The sequence below is a fragment of the Lissotriton vulgaris genome, unplaced genomic scaffold (assembly GCF_964263255.1).
Source record: "Lissotriton vulgaris unplaced genomic scaffold, aLisVul1.2 SCAFFOLD_2398, whole genome shotgun sequence".
Lineage (NCBI taxonomy): Eukaryota > Metazoa > Chordata > Amphibia > Caudata > Salamandridae > Lissotriton > Lissotriton vulgaris.
Window position 1 is genome coordinate 196602 of NW_028255800.1, and position 24263 is coordinate 220864.

A 24263-nucleotide genomic window follows, 5' to 3' on the forward strand; every position below is an offset into this window, starting at 1 on the left:
CAGACCCCTTTCATCCCAAACAGGTGCCTGGAAACCGCAGAGCTGTAGTAATTGCTTTTTTAGATGGTGGACACCGACTGTAGGCTCGATAGGGGGAACTGGCAGACATGGACCTGGCACACTATCGAACTTGTGCAACCCCAGTGGCCGTCTCCTGGCCAATTAAATTTTAAAAACCCGCGTGCATTACCGGAATATATACACTTTCTAGCCTTTTGATTTTGAAATGAACTTCAGGGCTGTCGGGGCACACTGTCCTCACACCTGTGTCCACAGCGCAAGAGAGAAATACCCCCAAAGGGGCTGGGGCGCTGTTGAGCGTGAACAATAAAAGCTGAGAATCTTTTATTATTTTCAGAAGGGGGAAATCATTTGGTACAATACAAAATGTGAGGTCTGTAGGAAATCCTAATCAATTATGAACGAAAATCTTAGTTACCAGCTGTTGAAATGCTTTTATAGTATTAGCAGTGGAAAAAATTGTGAAGTATTCCATAGCCTATATTGTAAAACACCCTCTCCAACATACACACAACCATTGATGTCTGGACGAAAGTTGCTATTCTGAATTATTCCCAGAACAAAATACAGGACTTGTTTTGAACCACTGACGGGGACTATAGCATATTTCGTTTGTGTGCTGTTTTAGTATCACATTTATTGCGAATTTCATAAAATAAATAACGAAAACTTCCGATACCAAACAAATGTCAAAGCGTAAAGGGAAAAACTGTTCGAAGACTAATACATTCTCACAGAAAATCACAATCCAGAAAATGTACTAATAGGGAATGTGTATTAACCCGCATTACTATATGTTAGAGCCTTAACATTAGGTCTTTGTGAATCCATAAACGTGTATGTTTATGGTCAGTTAAAAATGATTAGTTTTAATCTTATATGGATTGTGGGTTGCAACGAGTACTGTTTATCATATTTGCGAGTTTTGTAGAGCCCCACTTCTTATCTTGGCCAATTAAGAACACCATAATTAATATGAGCAGTAGTTATTAATAGGTGGATATTGTTCACAATAACAATTTTGCTAATATTACACATTTTTAAAGTACGTAAAATTGTTTTGCTTTTCAGTGACTGTTTAGTTAATTAAGCAGAGGTGTTTTTTCTTCTCGTGAGAACATGATCTGCTTGTGTACGCTCGTTGTGCATGTTTGTCGTTTCTTTATGCGTGTGTGTGGGAGGCCGTATTGCTTCTGTCTTTGGTACACATCCCCACGTGTTGCGGAGATGCAGGGCCCGGCGCCTGCTCCCGGGGCTCGAACCCCTGCAGGTGAAAGCCCACGTAGGGAGTCCCCCGATGTTGAATGTGTTGTGCGTGGACCCTCTACCAGCCCCGCCGTTCATGCTAGGGGTGGCAGCAGGTTGTCTCGAGCGCTTTATTATGTGCGGTAGAGGGGCCAGAGCTGCCTACCAGGTTTGAGTCTCGGCTCCTGCTCAACACCCTGTGATTCTAGGCAAATCACAATCACCCCGTGTTCACCAGAAATTAATGTGTCCTTAAATAATGTTAATAACTGGTGCTTGTATAAAGAGCTTCAATACCTTCGAGTCGAGTTGGCGCTTTATAAAAACTGCAAAATTAAAGAAAAAACAGACTTTTCCACCACCTGCTGTGCTTCTCCTGCCTCCGAACCCTGGAGAAAACAGATGGTCCCACTCTCGGACTTTTTACTGACCCCCGGGGTTCCCTGATCCCGGGACTCATTGCACCCACTCCTATAGGATCGCAGAACATCCTCACAGGAGATTTTGCTCTCTCCTCAAGCTAGGAGGCCCCTGATCTTCACTGCCATCTGTAGTCGCCAGAATCCCGCAAGCCACACACTAATTGCTCCGGGTTCTTATTATACCCTCACCCGAGGAGACCCTCACCTTCCCTACCCACATACAGGATTGCTTGGAATCACGTCCTGGGATCTCCAACGATCCCCCCTTTGGGGTCCTCCGACAGCTCCGCTGACCCCCCTAATACCAATTAATCCTGACCTCCCTTCCCCCAGGATAACCCCCATACCATGACTCCAGGGTCACACTATCTATCATCACCTCTGAAGTGTGTTTTCCCATGGGTGACCAATCGTCCGTATATTTCATGCACTGCCCGTCGTTTTTGCCTCTTGTCCGGTGATTTCTTCCACGGCGCCTTTTGTCTGTAATGGCAGACACTGGAGCGAGCTGCCCCTGAAGCAGCCTGAGAGTCCTGTAACTCTCACTGCAGTGTGTCGTTCTCTGTGGGCACTAGTGCTTGAGCCGCTGCAGTGCACCAGAGTGTTTGTCTTACATAATTGCTTTTTAGAGGAAGCGCGCAATCAGCAGCTGACACTTATACGGTCCCAAAGGCGAGACCTATTGGCTATGCCAATGCTTGTTTCTACTTATTTTCAGTATTTCTTAATTTCAACAGTTAAAAAGGTTATGTATTCCTAAACATAAACTACCTCAAGTAGCCAAAAATAAACAATTCAGCACGGGAGGGTGGGGGGTGGTGTTGTCATGGGAATTATTGCTAAAGTAAGATTCACTCAATTAAACCAACGTGTGCCTCTTTTTATGGTCCAAATATTGATGACAATTGAGAACATTGAGACCTACTGCCACTGACCCGAAAGCTGTGTCTAACAGCGAGTGGTGGTGTGCTGCGGCCGCGCTGGGACAGAATCAGGAGTGTGCAGCTGCGGGTCCCTCCCTTTCGGCAGCAGGAGCCGCGAGGAGCACCCGCCCTCCACAGAGGGCAGAACGGCGGTGGGAGCCGCGAGGAGCACTTCTCCTCCTCCACAATGGGTAGACCGGCGGCTTTGCCGCGAGGAGCACCTCTCCCCACCCCACAGTGGGCACAGCGGCGGTGGGAGCCGCGACTAGCACCTCTTTACCCCCCCCCCCCCCCCCCCCCCCAACAAGGTGCAGAGCGGCAGAGGGGGCACATGCTCCTCCATACCAGAAAATCAGTGGAGAACGAGTTGGGGGAGCCGCATGCCATGTGCGGTGGAGAGTTGCGGCCGGAAGAGAGAGACGATTCAGAAAAGGGGGTGGTGATGAACAGAGTGTCTGAATTAAGCAGACCACTCTTACCCAGTCCAAAGATCAGGGCTTGATCCATCACCGTTATTTATCTCACTGTACCATCCCAGCTCAGAACCTGGCTATATGCAAATCAGTCTGTCCCTGGCCCAGTGCATCATGGGAACAGGGCAGACTAAACTACCAAGCCAATTCTTCACCAGAAAGGAGACAAGCTACCGGGAACCGGTTTCTGGCATTTCAGCCGTCTTCGGCCCGGCTTGCTTGAATCCTGATGGTGCAGTGAGAAAGGGACTCATGTCTGAGTATACCCTGCCACACCTATAGTGGCCAAAAACGATTCAGAAAAGGGGGTGGTGATGAACAGAGTGTCTGAATTAAGCAGACCACTCTTACCCAGTCCAAAGATCAGGGCAGACACTCTGTTCATCACCACCCCTTTTTCTGAACCATTTTGTCCACCATAAGCGTGGAAGGGTATACTCAGATGTGAGTCCCTTGCTCATTGCACCATCAGGATTCAAGCAAGCCGGGCCGACGACGGCTGAAATGCCAGAAACCGGTCCCCGGAAGCTTGTTTCCTTCCCATTATAAGAATTGGCTTGGTAGTTTGGTTTGCCCTGTTCCCATCATGCACTGGGCCAGGGACAGACTAATTTGCATGTAGCCAGGTTCTGAGCTGGGATGGTGCAGTGAGCTAAAAAACGGTGATGGATCAAGCCCTGATCTTTGGACTGGGTAAGAGTGGTCTGCTTAATTCAGACACTCTGTTCATCACCACCCCTTTTTCTGAACCGGAAGAGAGAGACAGCGAGAGCCGTGAAAGGGGTGAGCAGCTGCTGGCGCCGCGCATGAAGAGCGGCTCGTGAGCCTCTCCCCGCCCCCAATTTGGGGGGGGGGGGCGTGGGTAGTGGCAGGTACTGTGAGGAGTACTTTCTCCCCTTTGGCGCGAGGCGGTGGGCGCGAGCACCACCACCACTACCATTTCCTGCCATAACTGAAGAGATCAAGAGAGCAGGAGCAACTTAGGGCTATCTAAGACCCCTTTGAGCCGTGCACTATGCAACACGTGGTTCCAACAAAGTAACAAACGGATTTGGTGTGCATCAGGAGCCGTGACCATTGTAAACATTGCTTTTGTTGTTTTTATTGGGTACTCACCGGTGGGCAGGACGTGGCAGATTCTGCGGGCATTATTCTAACAACAACTTTATTTAAATTCCACACCTCAAGGTGCAAGCTTAGGCTCAAGTTATCGGTAAAACCCAAGATTTACTGATAAACATTTCCACTGAAGAATGACAATCTTTTTTAAATCGCTCAGCACCAAGAGAACGTCCATGCAAAGCCACTCCCCCAGACTAAAGTATCACCTAGAATCTTAAGGGGTGTAAGGACCGCAGTCCACAACATAAAGGCCTTTTTAAAGTCTCCATCGGTAGGTCTCATAACCCAATTTTTATACAAACGTCCGCCGAACACAGAGCGCCTCTGCCCCGACAGACCAACTAAGAAGAACCAAGACCAGCAACGGTATGGACCACATTTCAGGGAGCCAGTCCAACCATAAGCTCCCTGCAACACAAGCACGAACATAGGAAGCACAAACATTGAAAGACCGCGCTCTCAATCTTGTTCGGGCCCGTGACGACCCTCAGGAAAGAAACACAGACATGCAAGTGACCCAGTCGGTGACAGCAGTGTATCAACCCGTAGAAACCTAGAGCAAGTAGTGACAGCCCAAATAAAGTCAGCAACAACCTAACCTACTTTCTCCCGTGCAGACCCAGTTGCTTGCATTCACAGGATCCGGCCCAACTAAAACACGTGTGTCAAAGCGGCTGCAAAACCCGGGATATCTATCTATCACCGATATTCCTCCAAAACCTGGAATCAAAGATACAAAACACACTGGGGCTGACCCCAAATCTCTTCAGAATTTCCAACGGTACCCGGCGCTCTCCCTCCCCTACACAAAGTACTCAAAGTCAGAGTCCTTATGATAGTAGTGTCATTTACGATCCAGGAGCAACCCCACCTGGTGAAACAGTTGAAACCATGGCCAGGTCACTGCTCTGGCAATCAAAGAAAATGGAGTTACAAATCGACCTTTTATCCACCATTGCACAACGACTAGTGGAACTGAACAACAAGGCGGACTTCATAGAGAACAAGCTCAGCGAAACCAAGAATAACCGCATTTGCTCATGCTCGTGCGCAGCTCTCATGGATACATGGGCAAGTTTGCCAGAAATCCTAAAGGCCTGGTAGACTCATTAAAAACTCAAACAGGAGGCACTTAGCAGCTTTAAACCCAGACAGTCCTCTGGGCAACTCAGCTGGAAGCAACACGGGTAACCCTCCAACAAAACCCGAGATTCAAGGACTTAGTATCCACTAAACTTCTCACTAGCCCATCCAGCTGTAATTCCAGCTCTCGAATTTTAAACCCAGGGAGGCATATTCAGGGTAACAACTCCAACCAGAAAAAGAAGGAACCTCTTTCAAGGAGGGCTAAGGAAAAATTAAAGAAACAAGAAAAAAAAGTTAAGTCATCAAAAAGTGCCCTCGTATTACCAACTCATATTCAAAATTCACAAATTAATAAAGATGAAATACTGCTCTTTCCGATCTTCACCAAACATCATTTCTCAAATAATTTAACACTCATAGCACTAGCCTCTTTGGGCATTTCAAAAAAGAGTGACGGCCCCGTAAAGCCAATGTCCCACATGGGTGTCTTGCACAGTCCTTCAGGCCCGGCAATAATAGTGCAACTACCTCATGTACCAAACATCAAGAAGGTAGAGCAAAGAAAACCAGTAGGTTCAATTAAGGAACAAGGACCCGATACCGGGGACAACACACTTCACGGACACATAGTCCAGGGCTTGCAGAGACCCAGTGATCAAGCAGCTCAGCCATGCCAAAGCCCAATTCAGCAATTAGAACCACGCCAACGGTACTAGAAACCTGAGTAAAAGATCACAATATTCTTCCATTCTTCCAAACTGGTTTCAGGCCCCAAAGCTCCAACATAGATAACATCCTGCCACTGGGACACTTGTCCCTACGCGCGATACAGCCCTTACAACCACCTTTGTTTTGCTGTTTCATGGACTACAGTGCAGCTTTTGACCGAGTTGATCGCATGAAGCTATAGGGAAAATCTATCAACTGGGGCATTCCCCAAAAGCTGTTAAAGGCAATAATTGCTCTCTATGAAGGGACCTGGGCGCGTATTAAAACCAACCAAACGTCAGTAACAACTAAGGTTTCAACCAACAATGGCCTCAAAGAAGGGTGCGTCCTTGCCCCTTTACTTTTTAATATCGACACAGCCGACTTGGGACAAGCCCTGGAGGGGGCAAATCTACTCATTCCAACGTGCGGCTCCAAATTTTCCAATATGCTGATGACCTTGTTATCTTGGATCACACTAGGAGAGGCCTACAGAAAGTCTTTGAAGCGCTGCACAGATTTAATCAAAAAAATAATCTGCTGGTAAATCAGGAGAAGACCAAGATAATAATCTTTGGGAAGTACCATCGAAAGAAGACAGCCCAATGGCGCCTACGTGACCTGAAAATCAGAACTTGCAAAAGCTATAATTATTTGTGTCTCAGGCTTTCCGAAGGTGCTAAATAGTCAGCATATTTGAAACATTTAAGAAGCAAGGGGGCCGGTATCATCTGCAGCCTAAGAAGTCTCAATTGAGGACTACACAGCCCGTCCACTGCACCTATCCTGAAAGTCTTAAAAGCAAAAGTAGTGCCCTCCATCAACTACGGCCACATAACCTTTCCCGGTGCCCTTACTAACTTTCTTATGGTCTAACTCGTCCAGAAATCACCTGTCTTGGGGACACTTTAAAATACTATATTAGCATCTTGCGAGCTCCAGCAACATCTTTATAAGCACAAATGAAAACAATTTTCGAAGAAAGTGGATCCCCATGGCAGGTGCAATTGACAGCGACTATAAAATTGTTAGAAATTGAGGTGCAAAATTTGGACAATTCAACCATTCCAGTAGCTGCATGGAAAAGAGCAGTGAACAGACAGGCTAAGAAAATATCACACGAAAGAGATCTGAAAAGCTTATACCATCAATCCAATTTCTCATCACTGGATGCCTCTTACATAGTGGGAAAACCACAGCCTTATTTCGAGCAAGCACCGTCAGTCCAAGTCTGAAAAAATATCACTTACATGAGACTTCTTGCACTGCACATTGTGGATTTTAATCAAGGTTGGGCCCGGCAGGACAATATAGCCGCATGCCGACTCTGTAATTACCATCAGGAACCCTGGCTCCATCTGCTGTGCTGTTGTCCCAAGATAGCCAGTGAGAGGCACAGACTAGTTCTTCCTATCTGCAGAGCCCAGGGCCTGTACGATGCAGAGAAGTCTCAGACTTGTGTTTCTCCTCTAATACAGCTCAAATAGTTGCACAGCTGGGGAAATGTATAGAATCAATTCGTGCCGCACTGTCGCCGAAAACATAGCCACAAAAAGAAAACAGTTGGCTAGGAAGCAAGGGAGTCCCGGACAAACCTCCCTTTTAAGTCTAATGCATTTCGCACTTGTACTGTATAACCAGACTGTGATATTAGTTTTAAGGTTTTATGCCCTACCAGGCTGTAGTAACAAGCATGGGATCTTAACTCTTTCTTTTAACATTGCTAGTATAGTGTAACAATTTTAAGTAATTGAACAATAAAAGCTTAATTAATATTGATGACAAAAGTCCCTAATGTTATTACCAACCAGCTAGATTATCAAGTTTCCTTCATAATGGGACGTGGTTTTAACACGGTTAGATAATGTGCTGAAAGAACTAGGACTAAATTGAGTACTAATACCACAAAGGTATGCATGACTGACTGATATGATTCATTCTTTGGAATTGGATAAAATCTGAAGAGTGGGCTGCGGTCAAAAGGTTATGCATTCCATTTAAAAACAAAAGTTTAGATTATACTCATTTATTTTTAAATAAAAAGCTCATATTTCAGCCATTCAGATGCAAGTTTGATACAGCCCCCCCCCCCTCACCACCCCCCTTTACAAACTATTCAATAGGCATTGGTCAGGAAGCTACTAACTTCTGAAGTAGTACATGAAAAAAGTTAGGCGCGAGACTGGATTGGTGTGGCTGCATGGGATTCATACAAGGCTTTTTGGTGAGAATTCCGATACAAATAGCTAAACTTAGCTCTTGGGATGAGCAAGAAAAAAAGATGTAACGTTGGATCTTTATATACAAAAAAAGGGCAAAACATTTGAAAATAATAAGTTCATTACAAATGTAACTTACAGTCATAAGTGGTAAACTACTACATTTGGAAGTGGTAAACTACTACATTTGGAATGCAGGGACTCCAATAAGTCCTGTAAGTCTAGAATCTGTATGACTTGAAATGATCTTAATAGCATTCTGAATCCAATCTCCCAGTGTAGTCAGCAAGGGATGGCGGGGAACCTAAGGTTATTCCTGGAAATGTTGTCCCTTTGTGACACAACCTAGTCAATTAAATATTATTAGAAGGCATCAGACTCTGGATTCAAAGGATGAGACTTTCCTCCAGTTGAATTTAAAACAGGATAAAGATTAGAGCAGTGGCAGTCATACAGATCAATCTTCTTACTGTACTGAGTGATTTTTTTATTTTTATTTTTTTAATTAAAGAGACCGAGAAGGCATTGTGTGTAGGAACCTAAGTTGATACCACCATGGCCAACCGAGGGACCTGTGAAGTCCCATTAGCAATTTAAGTAATGAACACTGCGAAGGTATTTGATTAGGTCAGTTTGACATTTTTGTAGCACACACTTCCAATATGTTAATGTGTGAGGTGTTTTCAAAGTTACATATGTTGCAAAGGGTTAAACTAGGAAAAAAACAGCTCCCTCCAAGATTCTTCAGCTTTCATGATGAAATAGGAGAAGCAGCGCAATATATCTATATACCCAAATTCCTTTTAAAAATACATTTAAATATTTGGGTCAGCCATGTTTGTATCATAGGTTAATATAAACACGGTGCTTCACACACTGGCTACACAAATTAAAAATGAAATTTTTTTAATGAAATTTAAATTTTATTGTTTAGTTAATTACAACCATAACAATTTTGATGAATGTCACACACAATTATAAAATTTATAAATTTGTCGCTAAAAAAATGTTACAATGTTAAAAATTCAAAGCATTAATTGTTCATATTGTTTTTATACGTTTCTCAAATGCCTGCAAGAACTTCACCAGCTTGCAGTGTATTCTTGGAGCAGTAGTATCCAGGCTTCCAATAATGGCTGATCTACATGTTCGTAGTTTCATGGACCGATAACTTTCCTTTAGGTGTGACCGTTCCTTGGATAGCATCTTACAGTGACAAATTATGTGTATTAGGTCCTCTTTAGGGCTACCACGCAGTCGACAAGAAACGTCGTCAGGCAATTTCCAGGCAGGTTCAATTAAAAATGGATTTGTTTGTAGTTCTTTTTTAATGGCTGTTCAGGCCTTTGTTTCATGGTAAGAGAACAAGACCAAGCACAATAGCTTTAGACTTAGCACATTAGCCTTTGGGGGATTATGATCAAGCCTGTTTTTATTCTACCCTCTACAGGTTACATTATAATGTGCACAAAAACAAAATCACATTACATAACTACACAGGAGTAACAAAATAGGTTTTACTGAACAATAGTTTTCATTAAAATGCAAAAGCATTGTGCTGTTGGTTGTGGGAATGATTTTAGGATGACTTACCCTGATGCCAAGAGGTCACTGACCGGATTCCAGGCACAAATGAATACTTCTGATTCATGGCCACGTAGCACTACTGCTTTGTTAGGAGGGATTTCAACATCCCCATCTACTTCCATCATGTCCGTATGATTATCTGCAAGATTAGCAACAGCAAAATTACAAGAAAACCCTCATCATATAGGCAGATGTCAAAGCTGTACTACACAGGATATAAGAATTAGGGCGTTACACACTAATAAATATTTGAAATGCTATCTGTAGTAACTATTACACTCTTATTGCATAAGCTATGCAGTTACTATATTACACGGAATAGTTTATTTTGGTTTTGTATGAGTGAAATGTCAGCCTAACTATAATGTTATTCTAACCTGTGGTTTTTCAAATTAATATCGAAAGTCTTTTAAATGCTAATTTCTAACTATACCGTCCCTGAAACGTGTTTTTTTCAGTAAATTTCTTAAGGTTTTTTAAACGCTAATTTCTAACCATAATGCCCCTGAAACCTGCGTCTTTTTCAGAGACTCAAAGTTGCATGTACACCGCACATATGACATCAGTTTTAGGAAAGATGTTAAAGAGGAAAGAATAGGGAAGGTAGTTTGTAAGGATGTAGAGTAAACACTTAAAAACGTAGAGGAGAGCTTGTGGACTATATTATGCTGTTGCATCTACCGGACTTTATCAGTAACTCACGGAAATTGATTAACAAGCCATGAACACAGGCTGGAGGGGGAAGCTCAAGACAGCCATCACACCAAAAGACTGTCTTACTAAATTCTGTCTCTACTCCTAAGTTCGCGACAAGGGAATAATCTAGGAAGAATGGGGGTATAGTGATCCAAATGCCTTCTCTAAGCAGATGATAGTTAAAGATAGCTTTTTTTAAAGCTATAGGCGCCGACATTGCGCATGAGCAGCCCGCCAAACCGGTTTGGTTTAAAATCCGTATATGCATATTGTAATAAGAGTAACAAAACATTCTTGGTGTGTGGGTGCCCTGAAGCGGAGAGTGACATGAAGATGCATTCTTTGTTAGGAAATTCACACCAAAAAACTACTTAAGTCATGTTCTGCTATTTAAAAATACCTTCAGTATAATATAAGGCACGTTTACTGTGCAAGTAGACACTTTCAGAGGCCAAAGAGTGAATTATTAAATTTTAGGGGTGATTCTTTTCTTTAGTGTTTGTTATCACTGTTGTAAGGAAAACAGGAGGCCTGAAGATCATACACATCAGTGGCAACGCGAATGCGATGGGATGAATGCAGAAAACGCCCATGCAATTGCTGTTCTGATTCTCGGCCAGCAGAGGATGCTGATATCATGTGCTATTTACAGAGCATATCTTTCTGCAAAGATTAAGGTTACAAACAGATGCTGCAATCTCATTATCAGCATGGATGTGAGGATTCGGAGGCAAATTCATTCAGGCGCGGAAAGGGAACACCTGAGCAACAGAAAAAAAGATTCTCCAAAGATGCTTGTAGGGGACATCAGAAAGCAACACATGAGATCTATGTGAATTTCACCTTGTCGATCCCAAGTGTGTAGATTTGGTTAGGCCCGAGATTCCACTAAAAAGCTTTTTTCTTTTTTACTAACTTTGTTTTTTGACGAATCTGCGTGAAACTTTTTTTCGATACGCATTCGGCAAGGCAGGTTTTGTACAGACGACTGACGAGTCAGAGGAGTGGGAATAATTGAACATGTGACATTTCCCGTTTTATTAGGATTTTTATTTTTGCTCTTTGCTGCAGAAGTGGCTGAACGGAATTAAACAAAACTTGCTTTCAAAGCATAACTTTGCTCAAGAAAGTGTTGTTAACATCCTTTTAGTAGTTTGAAAAAAATGGCATTTAAAAAGTGGTATGAGTGAGCATGAACGGTTAGATTGTAGACCTAGCTGGACAGTTGCTGCGTGGATTCGCCAGTCCAATTTAAAAATAAAGGCACCTGTATTAGGGAGTTTTTTCTCCCATCTGTTGCAGTTTTATGGACGCTTGTGCTAACTGGCTGGCTGTCAGAAAACTCTCTTGCAGACGCCATTACCCAACAGTACACTGAGCAACGTGATGGGAAAAATGACAACAAAAACAGCATCATGAGGAAGCAGAGTGAGCACACCCCATTCTCCAGGTCCATGTAAGGGGGGACCTGAGAGACTATTAATACATTCTAGAACACCTTGGGTCCCAGGGAGATTTCTGGGGTCTCAGAATTTGTACACCTGACAAATGATTTGTGAATCGGGAAAAAAAAATGCACAAGAATTTGGTGCACAACCGGTGAGTTTGGCCAACCATTGCGCGAGGTATGGCCTTACGCAGTGAGATGGACAAAGGTAGAGCCTGGCCAAAGAGGGTCGCTGCAAAGCACTGTTGGATGAGGTATAGGATATTAAAAAAAACAGACTCACTAAAGACGGCAAAGGTTTAAATAAATGCATGGATATTAGCTTTGGTTATAAGAAGTAAAAAAAAAAAACTTCAGAAATTCACTTAAAAACTACAGTTAAGTGCAGCTCAATGGATATACAGTCAACTTAAACGGAACTTATTTAGTCAGTAAATGAGGCACACCACTGTGAGAGTTTTAAGCTTTACGTTTTGGGTAAATGTATTAGACTTAATTTTTTTTAATAGTTGGCCCATACATCATCATATAGAGGAAACACGAACGCCCTAGAACGGCTGAATAAGTAGTGTCAGAACTTAATTGCGGTGTTAATAGTTACTAATTTGTGCACAAATACTCTTGGAAATTACACCCCAGTAAGGAAACTTCATTTCCTCAACAAGGTGGGTGTCATTACTCAGCTTTTTAACATTTACTGTTTCCAATAATCAGCAGTCACTCGACCCATTTGAGTGTAAATCAATAGCTCATCCACTGAACATCTGTAATTATCAGCTGCATTACCATGGGTGCATGTGGTTTATATAGTGATGCTTGAGGGTAATAGATAGCTACAGCTGAATACTGGAGACAACCGGTACATTTTCACATGCATATTGTTTGTGGTGCACATCACAGCAGCATTATAATTTAAGTGAATTCAAATATTGTATCTAGTTAAGGCCGGATTTATTTTTAAGAAAGTAAGTGGGGTAAAAGTTGTAATTTTCAGTGAATTGTCTTAATGTGCATTTAACAATTAATGGAGAATAACTAGCCAAGCTATACCGACGTACAGTGAAAACATATTAGGGTTTACTTTGCATAAGTTACATATTCTAACTAAAGACCAGAAAATCATATCCCAGATACAGGAAGAGAAACAAATCATGAAACGTTTTAAAGCTAAGGAGCCGATTTGGACAGTAGTTTTAAATATAAGTAAGCTTGAAGTATATCAAAAATCTCGAATAGTAAATGGCTACTTTTTCAAACATTTTTAAAATACATTTTGACCTTAGGAAAATCGTTAAAAGTTGGTGTGGTTTAGGCTTTTTCAGCTACTACTGCTTTAGACGGTATACTGTCAGAATATTGTGATACTATACCTACATATAACACCTAGGAAAAAAAGTGAATTAAATTCATACTCCAACCAATAAATACAAAATTTACTGTGTTCTCTATCAAACTGGTATGGATAACAGGAAAAAATATTTAGAACATTTACAATTATTTATAACTAGGGCACCCGGTTCTATTGTATTTATTTTTTTGCCATTTCCGTCTGTATTTATACATAATTATTTTTTGCAAATTTTATCTGTATTTATCCATATTTTGGGTTTTGTGGAAAAATAAGCTGAAATTAGGATATTTCGACATTTATTTAACTGATAAACACTTGTGCTTGAATGTCTGCCAGGTTTCAGTGCTGTGACCACCCGCAGAAGATAAATCAGTGAACTTATATGAAAAAATGCACATTTCAGTATCAACCTTGTGCATATCTACTGCTCTTAAAACCTCTTTACTAAAATGCCATTCCTTTGTAACCCCCTGATCTATCAATCCACACAGTTATTGGCCTGGCATCATGGCAGGCAGTATTAAGAATTACTCAAAAAGCATCCCAATTTCGGTTTTCATTCACATTTACAAATAAAAACAGACAATAAAATGAACGTTTTCCGTCTCTATTCATCTGTAAAAATCAGTAAAAATGGAAAACAGGGAGCCTTATTTATAACATCTGTAAGTATTTGCATTTGTCCCACTAAAGCTGACTTTTTATTTCTCACCTACCAGGTACCCCTTAGCTGTCTGTAGGCAAACTCTATTGTGAAGCACACCCGACTATACAGTGGGCTTACTATAATACTTAATATTGCTAACACCTCCTTGGCTTGTCACTCATTTGATTGCTTCTTATTCAAAGGCTTTCCTTCGCCTTCTTGTTTTTTTCGTCCCCTTGAAAACAAAACCGATTTTCCATCCCTTTGACTGGCTGACTTGCATCCTTTCACTGCTCACATTTACAGAACTACTTTTTTTCTTTCTTTTTCATTAAGCACTCAATGAGAGTGCATGTGTTTTCTTCCACTCTACCTTGTGCTGCTATTCTTTTCCTCAAAAACCTGTTCTCTCCTCTGGCGTTCCCTTCACCTGCTTCATACCCGCTACTCCACTGCTCACCAAGCCCTCACGGTTGATTAAAAAAAAAATGCTTGAATTTAAAGGTCTAGCTGCTGCCAGGTAACTCTGCGCTTGAACATTTTTTTTTATGTACTCATCCAAGTAGCGTTCACCATTTGCATCAGTAAAAATGGCAATCACATCATTCCATTGCATTGCCATGTGCATGCTTGATGACAGAAACGTGTATGTAGAACAATACAGCAAACACAAGGAGATGGACGGAGCGCTGAAACGTTTCAGACACTCACCCCCACTTACAGACACCTCTCATCAGCCAGGCTAGCTTGAATCCAGTGGCAAAGTGAGCAAGGGCCTCACTGTTTGGCAACGGATATTGGGCAGATGATTGCTGTTCCCATCTGCCTCTTGACTGACGGCGCTGTTGTTGATGCCTACTTTGCAAAGATGTTTGCTGCTGCTGCTGTCCTGAAGACCAATGAGGTGTTTGAACCCCCGATTGAAATTGCAGTGGTCATAGACTCTATAGGAATATCTCCCATATTCTCTCTTTTTCCATCCGACCGCTCCTAGAGGGTCAAGTTCAGATTTCATCCTAGACATCTCATTGTCAGCATGAGAGCTAAACAAGGTGTTACCAGAAAGCGGCAGGTTGAGAATACTATGTTCAGCTTTGGGTTTCAAGCCTGTGAGTCTCAGCCAAGAAGAGTGTCAAAGAGCCAGGATATGACAGTAGCGTTGCTCTGCTAGAGTGGAGAAATCTGCTGTGGCACTGATAACCTGGTTCGACACCATCATGCCTTCATTAACAATCTCTTGGAAATACTGACGCTTATCTCTCGGAATATAGTCCATGAATTGTTGAATGGAATCCCAAAGAGACTTGTCATACCATTCTAAGAGAGCAGTTCCACTTGGAGCTATCAAAGAAAGTGCAGAGGTTCTGCGGACCTTTCTGCCCCCTGAATCTAGTTTTTTGATCTCCATATCAGGAGATACTGTGAAGATGGTGATGTGGCATGAAGTTTCCGAGCTGCTGAAACAATAATTGAGTCGGGAACTGGATCTGTGCGTAGAAAGGGCGGAACTTAATCAGGTGGTCTGCATTTTCTTTGGAGGCATGATGGAGCAGCCTTTACAGCAGCTGGTGTCAGGAAAAGCTCCATCGCTGGTTCTAGAAGTTCTGTAACCAAAGAGTAGTGGTCTAGATATGGACCTTTGATGAAGTGTCTCAAATATTACGGATGTGGATGTTGTAGTAGTCAATAAATCTATATTTACTTTGTTAGGTCCCCTGATAAGAACTTCCTGGAAGGTGTTAATATCATTTATTGGTCATATTCTCAGTGAAGGATCTGTTAAGGTAGGCAAACACAATCCTGAAGATGGTGTATGGTGAGATTGGGAGGATCTAGAGACAGAATTTCTTCACCTTTAACAAGAGCATCTGCGAGATATTTAAGTATGTCGACGGTGTGAAATCGACCTTTATGAGGGAGGTCTGGCATGATGGGTGTGAGATCTAGGTTGCTTGGCGTATGTGTCACTGGCTCAACAGGTTGTTGTGGCGGAGTGACTGGTGAAACTGGCAATGGAGTTACAGTTCGAGTCGCTGGTTGAGGAGGAGGTGAAGGATGAGGTGGAGTAGATTCGGCTGGAATTCGAGGCGATGTGGGCGAATCCAGAATGGTCACTGGAGAGGTGGGCATGGATGGTGAAAAAGCCCTAGAGTACTCTAATTCAGACTCTATCGAAGTCTGTGCGCTTTCATCAGTGAAAGCCACTCTGCTGTCTTTGTAAAGGCAGTTGTATGATGGTGAAGTTTGACACTGCATCTGTCTCAACGAAGACCTACTCCTTCAACGCTTGACATCGAACCAGCTCTTGAATGCAAGCAAGTGGGTGCAGTACCTTTTCTCAACATGGAAGTCCTCTGACAAATGTTCTCTTTTGGAACTTCCCCAGTGGGAGTCCTCAGAGAGTGACTTAGGGCCACTGGTAGAGGGTGCAATCTCTACTCGCCCATACCACCTGTCAGGGAATCCTGCAGTCCGAGATGCTCTAGTTGGCCATGGAGTGTTATGTGATCTATATATTTATATATATTTCCACTATTCTAATCCGCCAGCATCCCAAGCCTCTTATTGACACTGTTCTGCAGCGTGGTAGCGAGCCCCTAAACCTCCATGCGATTGTGCCAATAGTTCAGTCGAACAAACACACAGCAGCCCAAATTGCATTTGAGCGTGCTTTTAATTATGTAACAGCTCTCTGCGTCTTTTGGGGCGCAAGGCTCCTTGTTCACGAGTATTTTACAAAGCATTTCCTGTTGCCTATATAACAAACCACGTGATTGTGAGAAAAACAAATGTAATAAATAACTGACAGTGCCAGCAAGTCAAAAACATGTCTAGTGTTTTTCAATGCGATCAATATTCTATATTGCTCATTGGGTTATAAAAGATTTGAGGAAAAGAGTAAAAACCAATGTTTTGTAACAAATTTATCAGAAGACTATGATCATAATGCCTTTTGAAATTTCTTTTGTTTGTATTTTCTGAGGAGAAGGCCCCTTACCATCACCTTCAAAAGATGGCTCCTAAAGTTGCCTTGATTTTCTGGAGCCAGATAAGGAACCTGCCCTCTGTGCATTTTCACAGAAAAAAAATGGCAGTACTTACAGCCCTTGATCTTATGTTTAGGGTGAAGGCACTCTTTATGAGGATCTTCAGAAGGGAGCCTTAAGTTTCCCATTGGAACAACAAGGCAGGAAAAGGCCTGAAAAGAACTTCCCGAGGGCCACATTCCTTCCTGTCTGAATTAACACCCAAACAGTGGTGTAATAGAGCAGATGTCCATGCTAGTCAACATAGAAGTTGAAAGTTGACAAAATTAATCTTCAGAGAAGAAACTCAGTTGAGCTCAGACTCCCTTCAAATATGCCGTAAGAAATCTGAAATATGATGTAATTTGAAGGAAAGAGTGCTTTTTGTGCTAATTCTCGATTGGCTAAAGTTTGATTTGTCTTAACCCCTTCGACGCTAATGACGAGCACAGCTCGTCATGAGTTACGGTTCTCGTACGCTCATGACGAGCTGAGCTAGTCATGTAACACGGGTTTTTTAAAAAGTCAGCGCGCAGCGGGAAAAGCCGCCGCGCGCATGGTGTTAAAATGATGTGAATTGGTTAACAATGTAACTTCATTAAGCTGGTTAAAAAATGCTTTTATTTAGACTGCTTGTCAGAATTATCCTGGGAGAATCAGATGATGGGGGCAACACAGACCAGCTTCAGGGACATATGTCGGACATGAAAGGAGGATGCACGGAATAATAAACACATTTCAGGATCCAACAACTAAGTGGGAGAAAAACGCTTAGCATACAAACTCAGAAGAAATTCATTGTTCAAAACTAGAAACAAGAACATTTCCAACATTTTGGCAGGTATGACAATTGCCACAAGAAGCAACAAGCTCCACAAGAGATAAACTTCTTCCAGCTTCCAGCATAGATGGACTTTGTTGAAAGGCACCGGGCTGCAAGATATCGATTACAACAGTCAGCAGATCAAAAGAGTACGATACTCTTATGTTCCAGTACAGGATGAATAAAATTACTCAGGCCTGGTCTGTCCGGATTTACCTCCAAACTTGAGGCAAGAGAGGTAGGGGTGTGAATGCATACAGGAAGCCAGTTTATCATCTCAGTTTGAATGTCTGTCCCGGCGACCTTCCTGGAGGAAACTCCAGTGCGCAGTGTTTTGACACTGCATATTCACCATGGTGGTAAACAGATCTAACCAGGCCATGCCCCACTGACCAAAGATTTTCCTTTACACCTCGGGCTGGAGATGCGCTTATGATCTGCAAATAGAGGTCTGCAAATAGAGATATGCTCATCTCACCTGCTCTGCCATTTAGAGAATACGATAGGCTGACAAAGATGTTCTGCTGATCCTGCAAACCCCAGAGATTTAGGGTCTCCTGGCACAGGATTGCGACCCCCCCCCCCCCCCCTCCACCCCCCCCCCCACACCGCCTCTGCTTGTTGCAGTACTACATAGTGGTCATAGTGTAATTGAGGAATTTCACCGACCTACCCCCGATGGATAGCAGGAAGGCATTCAAAGCCAGATGGATCATCTGAAGCTCCAGAAGACTGATGTGGAACTGGCTCTCCACCGCAAACCAGAGTACTCTTTGCTCTTCCTCTGCTAGGCAACTTACCTTCCCAACCCAAAGATGATATATCGTCACAACCATGAAATCGGGGGAGGGGGGGGGGGGGGGGGGGGGGAAGAATATTATGACGTAGATTAGGCTGGTGCTGGTCTGTCACCACACAAGATCATTAGTAAATTTCTATAATCGAGATGAGGAGAATTCACAAGACCAGCAGTCCAGGAAACTTTAGAACCCATACTCACTGAAACCCAGTACGGAGCACAAAACATTAACATTTTCTGTTCTGTTGGTCTAACAGCATACCAGGTGACAAGATCCCTAAGGATTGTCCTGTGGCTCAACTGTCCTTAAATTGTTCAAGCACTGAATCAACCTTCTCACTAAATAATCTGGAGCTATCAAAGGGCATGTCTATTAAAGACCTTTGGACAGCTCCTGAAAACCCAGTTTAAACAATGCACTGGTGCAAATAGCTCTGATAATACACTAGTGTGGAGTCCAAGCCAACATGCAAGACATACTTTGTGGCATAATATCCCATGCGGACTGTAGTCCAGGGGAGGAGCCACCTATCTCGTGATACTTCGAAGACTCTTCCAGGACAACAATGTGCAATCATCCGGACCCAACACTAGGCGGCGATCTATGCACAGATATGAATTCAGCAGCCCACATGCCTCGAACTATCCATCATGTATTGTTTGAGCTAGACAGCTGGCAAGGTGTTGCATGGAGGATGGGTGAATCTGTCCAAAATGCACATGGCGATTGATCTTAAGGCTAACATAGGATATTTTTTTTCTGAAGGCATCAATAGTTATTGACAACCTAGAGGGTTGATCGGAGAGGAGTTATGAGGTACATTACTCATCAAACCTGTATCATAAGGCAGTAGGACGTAGAACGCTTTAGTTAAAATAAAAGAAAGAAAAAAAGGGAAAGAAAAAGGAATAAGCTACTTACCAGTATGCATCTGTTCTTGGCATAGAGGGCTGCAGAGTGGTACATTATGAATAGATCGCCATCTGGTGTTGGGCTCGGATGATTGCACTTTGTTTTTCTCTTGGAGAGTCTTTTGTATCTTGGTGACTCCTCCCTTGGTTGGTAGTGCGCATGGGCATCGGCTCCATCCTTAGATTGTTTTGCCATAGTAGGGTTAGATGGAGTAGTATAGTAGAATACAGATAAGAATGCCCATGTAAGTGTATCTAAATAAGATAATGTTGGAACAGACACAGGTTTCCGGGGAGGCTGGGAGGGCATGTACCACTCTGCAGCCCTCTAGGCCAAGAACAGATGCATACTGGTAAGTAGCATATTCCGTTCGAGGCATATGGGCTGCAGATGGTACATTATGAATAGACTATACAGCAGTTCTCTCCCTAGCGGTGGTCGCCCGTGTCTGTTGCAACTGTCTGAAACAAGGTTTTTAATACTGCTTGTCCCACTCTAGCTTGTTGTGTTGTGTGCACATCTACACAATAATGTTTTGTGAAGGTGTGCGGTGTAATCCAGGTAGCTGCTTTGCATATGTCATCTAGTGGAATGTTTCCCAAAAATGCCATAGATGCTCCTAGTTTACGTGTAGAGTGAGCTCTAGGAGGAACAGTTAATGTTCTCTTTGCCTTTAAGTAGCATATTTGAATGCATTTTACAATCCATCTGGCAATGCCCGCTTTGGAGATGGGATTGCCTTTATGTGTAGGAGAAAACGCAACAAATAGCTGTTTTGTCTTTCTGAAAGTTTGTGTTCTTTCTATATAGTACAATATGGCCCTTCTAACATCCAATGTATGTAGGGCTCTTTCTGCTACTGTTTGTGGTTTTGGAAAGAAAACCGGTAATTCCACTGACTGATTGATGTGGAATGCTGAAATTACCTTTGGTAAGAATTTTGGGTTTGTTCTAAGAACCACTTTATTTTGGTGTAACTGCATAAATGGTTCTTGAATCGTAAAAGCCTGCAGTTCACTTACTCTTCTAAGTGACGTGATAGCTATGAGGAAGGCCACCTTCCATGTGAGGAATTGTATTTCACACCTATGCATAGGTTCAAAGGGTGGCCCCATTAGTCTGGTAAGTACTATGTTGAGATTCCAGACTGGGGAAGGTGGTCTTCTTGGTGGAATGACTCTTTTGAGTCCTTCCATGAAAGCTTTAATTGCTGGTACTTTAAACAGTGAAAGATGTTGCCTGTTTTGTAGGTACGCCGCTATGGCTGCGAGATGAACTCTGATAGAGGTATATGCTAAGTTACATTGCTGCAAGTGTAGTAAATAGCAAATGATTTGTTTAGTGGATGCGTCCAGAGGGTTGATGTGCTTACTGTTACAGTGTATAGCAAACCTCTTCCATTTTGCTGCATAGCATGCTCTGGTGGTAGGACGTCTTGCTTGTTTAATGATTTCCATGCATTCTGGTGGTAAATCTAAATATCCAAACTCTATGACCTCAGGAGCCAGATCGCTAGGTTCAGTTGTTTGGGATCTGGATGCATTATTTCTCCATGGTTCTGTGTAAGATGCATGGGTAATAATTTTAGCTTTTGATGTGGTACTTGTGAGAGTTGTAGCAGCGTGGTGAACCACGGCTGTCTTGCCCACGTGGGTGCCACTAGTATCATTGTCATTGAGTGTTGCTGCAATTTCCGAACCAGTAACGGAATTAGTGGTAGAGGAGGGAACGCGTAAGCAAATTTGTTGGACCAATTTATCCATAGTGCATTGCCCTGGGACCGTTGGTGTGGGTACCTGGATGCAAAGTTTTTGCATTTTGCGTTCTGATGATTGGCAAACAGATCTATCTCTGGTTGCCCCCATTTTTGGAAGAATGGCTGCAGTATTTGGTCGTGCAGCTCCCATTCGTGTACTTGTTCTGACTGTCTGCTTAGGATGTCTGCTATCTGATTTTGAACTCCTGGTAGGTGTTCCGCTAACAGGTAGATCTTTTGAGGAATGGCCCATCTCCATATGTCCTGTGCTAGTTTGGATAGTTGGAGAGAGTGTGTCCCCCCCTGTTTTTGAATATAATACATTGCAGTCATGTTGTCTGTTCTGATCAGGACTGCTTTGCCTGTTATTTGCATTTGGAAAGCTTTTAGTGCTAGAAATACTGCTAATAGTTCTAGGTAGTTGATGTGCAGTTTCTTTTGCTGCACACTCCACTTCCCCTGCACTGTGTATTTGTCCATATGCGCTCCCCATCCGGAGAGCGATGCGTCCGCTGTTATTATCACTTGTGGAATTGGCTCTAGGAACGACCGTCCCTTGGAAATGTTTTCTGTGTTCCACCACTTCAGAGAGCGATGCGTCCGGTCCTTTACCAACACCAGATCTGTAATCTGACCTTGAGCCTGATTCCACTGTGTCGCTAGACACTCCTGTAGTGGGCGCATTTGTAGCCTGGCATGTGGTATTAGCAGTATGCAGGAGGACATCATGCCTAATAGTTGCATAAACACTCGTGCTGGTAGTGAGTGTTGTGGTTGAAATCTTTGTATTAACCCGACCATTGTCTGTATCCTGATTGGGTTGGGTATGCTATTGCCTTTTCTGTGTCTATTGTAGCCCCCAGGTATTGCTGAATCTGGTTTGGTTGCAGGTGTGATTTCTTGTAGTTCACCGTAAACCCTAGGTGGTGCAGCAATTGAATTGTATTCTGTGTGTTGTGAAGACATTCCTCTTTTGACTTGGCCTTTATTAGCCAGTCGTCCAAGTATGGGAAGACATGTATTTGTTGTCTTCTTAGGTGTGCTGCCACCACAGCTAGGCATTTTGTGAACACTCTCGGTGCTGTTGTGACACCGAACGGAAGGACTTTGAACTGATAGTGTTGTCCTTCTAAAACAAACCTTAGGTATTTTCTGTGGGCTTTGTGAATTGGGATATGAAAGTAAGCGTCTTTTAGATCCAGTGTAGAAAGAAAGTCCCCTTTCTTCAGTAAAGGGAGTACTTGTTGGAGCGTGACCATGTGGAAATGCTCCGAATTTATGTAAGCATTGAGAGGTCTGAGGTCTAATATTGGTCTTAGGGACCCGTCTTTTTTGGGGATTAGGAAGTATAGCGAGTATACTCCTGTTCCCTGTTGATCTTTTGGGACCTTCTCTATTGCATGCTTTTGTAGAAGTGCTAGTACTTCTTCTCTCAATAATGTCAGATGATCTTGACTCATTGGACGCTGTTTGGGGGGGATGTTTGGTGGGGTAGCTGTGAGTTCCAGGCAATAACCATGTTGGATAATTTGTCTCACCCACTTGTCTGATGTGATGTTTTCCCAGACAGGTAGGAACTGTGCTAGACGTCCCCCGACCGGTGTTATGTGGTCTGGGGGGAGTTCTATGAAGTCACTGTTTTGGGGTTGAGGCGTTGCGGTTGTTATTATTTCCGCGGCCTCTACCCTTGTTGTTGTTACCTCTGTAACTTCCTCTTGAATTACCTCTGGGTGCTGTTGGTGTGAAAGAGGTGGATTGCTGATTTGTTCCTGTATTCTTTGAGCCCCCTCTATAGGTGGATCTACGAAAGGAACCTCTTTGTGTTGGCTGTTGCAATGCTCCCATTGACTTAGCCGTTTCTGTATCTTTTTTCATTTTCTCTAAGGTCTCATCTGTGCTTGAACCAAACAGTGTCTTTTGATCAAATGGTTTGTTCAGTAGTGCCGTTTGTACTTCCTGTTTGAATCCTGAGGTTCTAAGCCATGCATGTCTCCTCAACATTACACTGGTGTTTATGGATCTTGCTGCAGTGTCTGCTGCGTCTAGGGCGCACTTAATGGAAGTATTAGTTATTATTTTACCTTCCTGTATTAACTGATCTGCCTTTTTCTGATGTTCTTTGGGGAGATGTGTGATGAGTTTTTCTAATTCATCATAATGTGCCCTGTCATAACGTGCGAGTAGTGCTTGTGTATTGGCTATACGCCAGCTATTTGCCGCCTGTGATGCTACTCTCTTGCCTGATGCATCTATTAATTTTGACTCTTTATCAGGTGGAGGAGCCTCTCCTGTAGATAATGAGTTTGCTCTTTTACGAGCGTTTGAGACCACTAGCGAGTCCAGGGGTACATGCCCTTTAATAAAGATTGGATCCTTTGGAGCCGCCTTATATTTTTTATCAATTCTTGGGTTTAACACCCTAGCCCTCACTGGGTCTTTGAATATTTCTTCTGTGTGACTGAGAAGACCCTTCAACATAGGAAGAGTACCTGATGTTCTTTGTGCATTAGGTAGCGTCTCTAACAGGAAATCCTCTATTTGGGGTTCTGTATGTATATCTACCTTATGATATTTTGCTGCCCTATTAATGAGCTGCGCAAACCCTGTGTTATCATCAGGTGGTGAAGGCTTTGAGGGATATAACTCTGGGTCGTTGTCTTCATCTGACCCTACGTCATAATTTTCCCATGGGTCATCCTCATCTGGGATGGTTTCGTCATCCCCTTGAGGTTCTCCCTCCCCTAGATCACTGTCTACCTCAGACTGAGGTGTAGATGGTCTTGGTGTGGAAGGTGTAGGAATATTTGGCATAGTGTGAGGAATAGGAGAAGAGGGTGTGACTTTATGTCTAGGAGAAGTAGGAGGAGTTGTATTTGTCCCCAGTGTTATCTTTTTTGAATGGAGAGATTTATCTTCTGTCTGTTCATTCTTTCTCTTCTTCGTCACCACTTTGCCAGTTTGCGGATCGATAAACAAGATCTTTTGTTTGGGATCTGTCTG

The 24263-nt window shown here is 43.0% G+C and overlaps 1 protein-coding gene across 2 annotated transcripts in view; it reads right to left on the bottom strand.

Annotated features, from left to right (window-relative positions):
* LOC147658892 (F-box-like/WD repeat-containing protein TBL1XR1) overlaps positions 1–24263 on the bottom strand; it is a 294359-nt gene that overhangs the window by 157004 nt on the left and 113092 nt on the right. For both annotated transcript variants that reach the window (XM_086952052.1, XM_086952053.1), the window contains exon 7: positions 9813–9945. In XM_086952052.1, coding sequence (XP_086808178.1) covers positions 9813–9945 — 133 coding nt within the window. The remainder of the gene's footprint in view (positions 1–9812; positions 9946–24263) is intronic.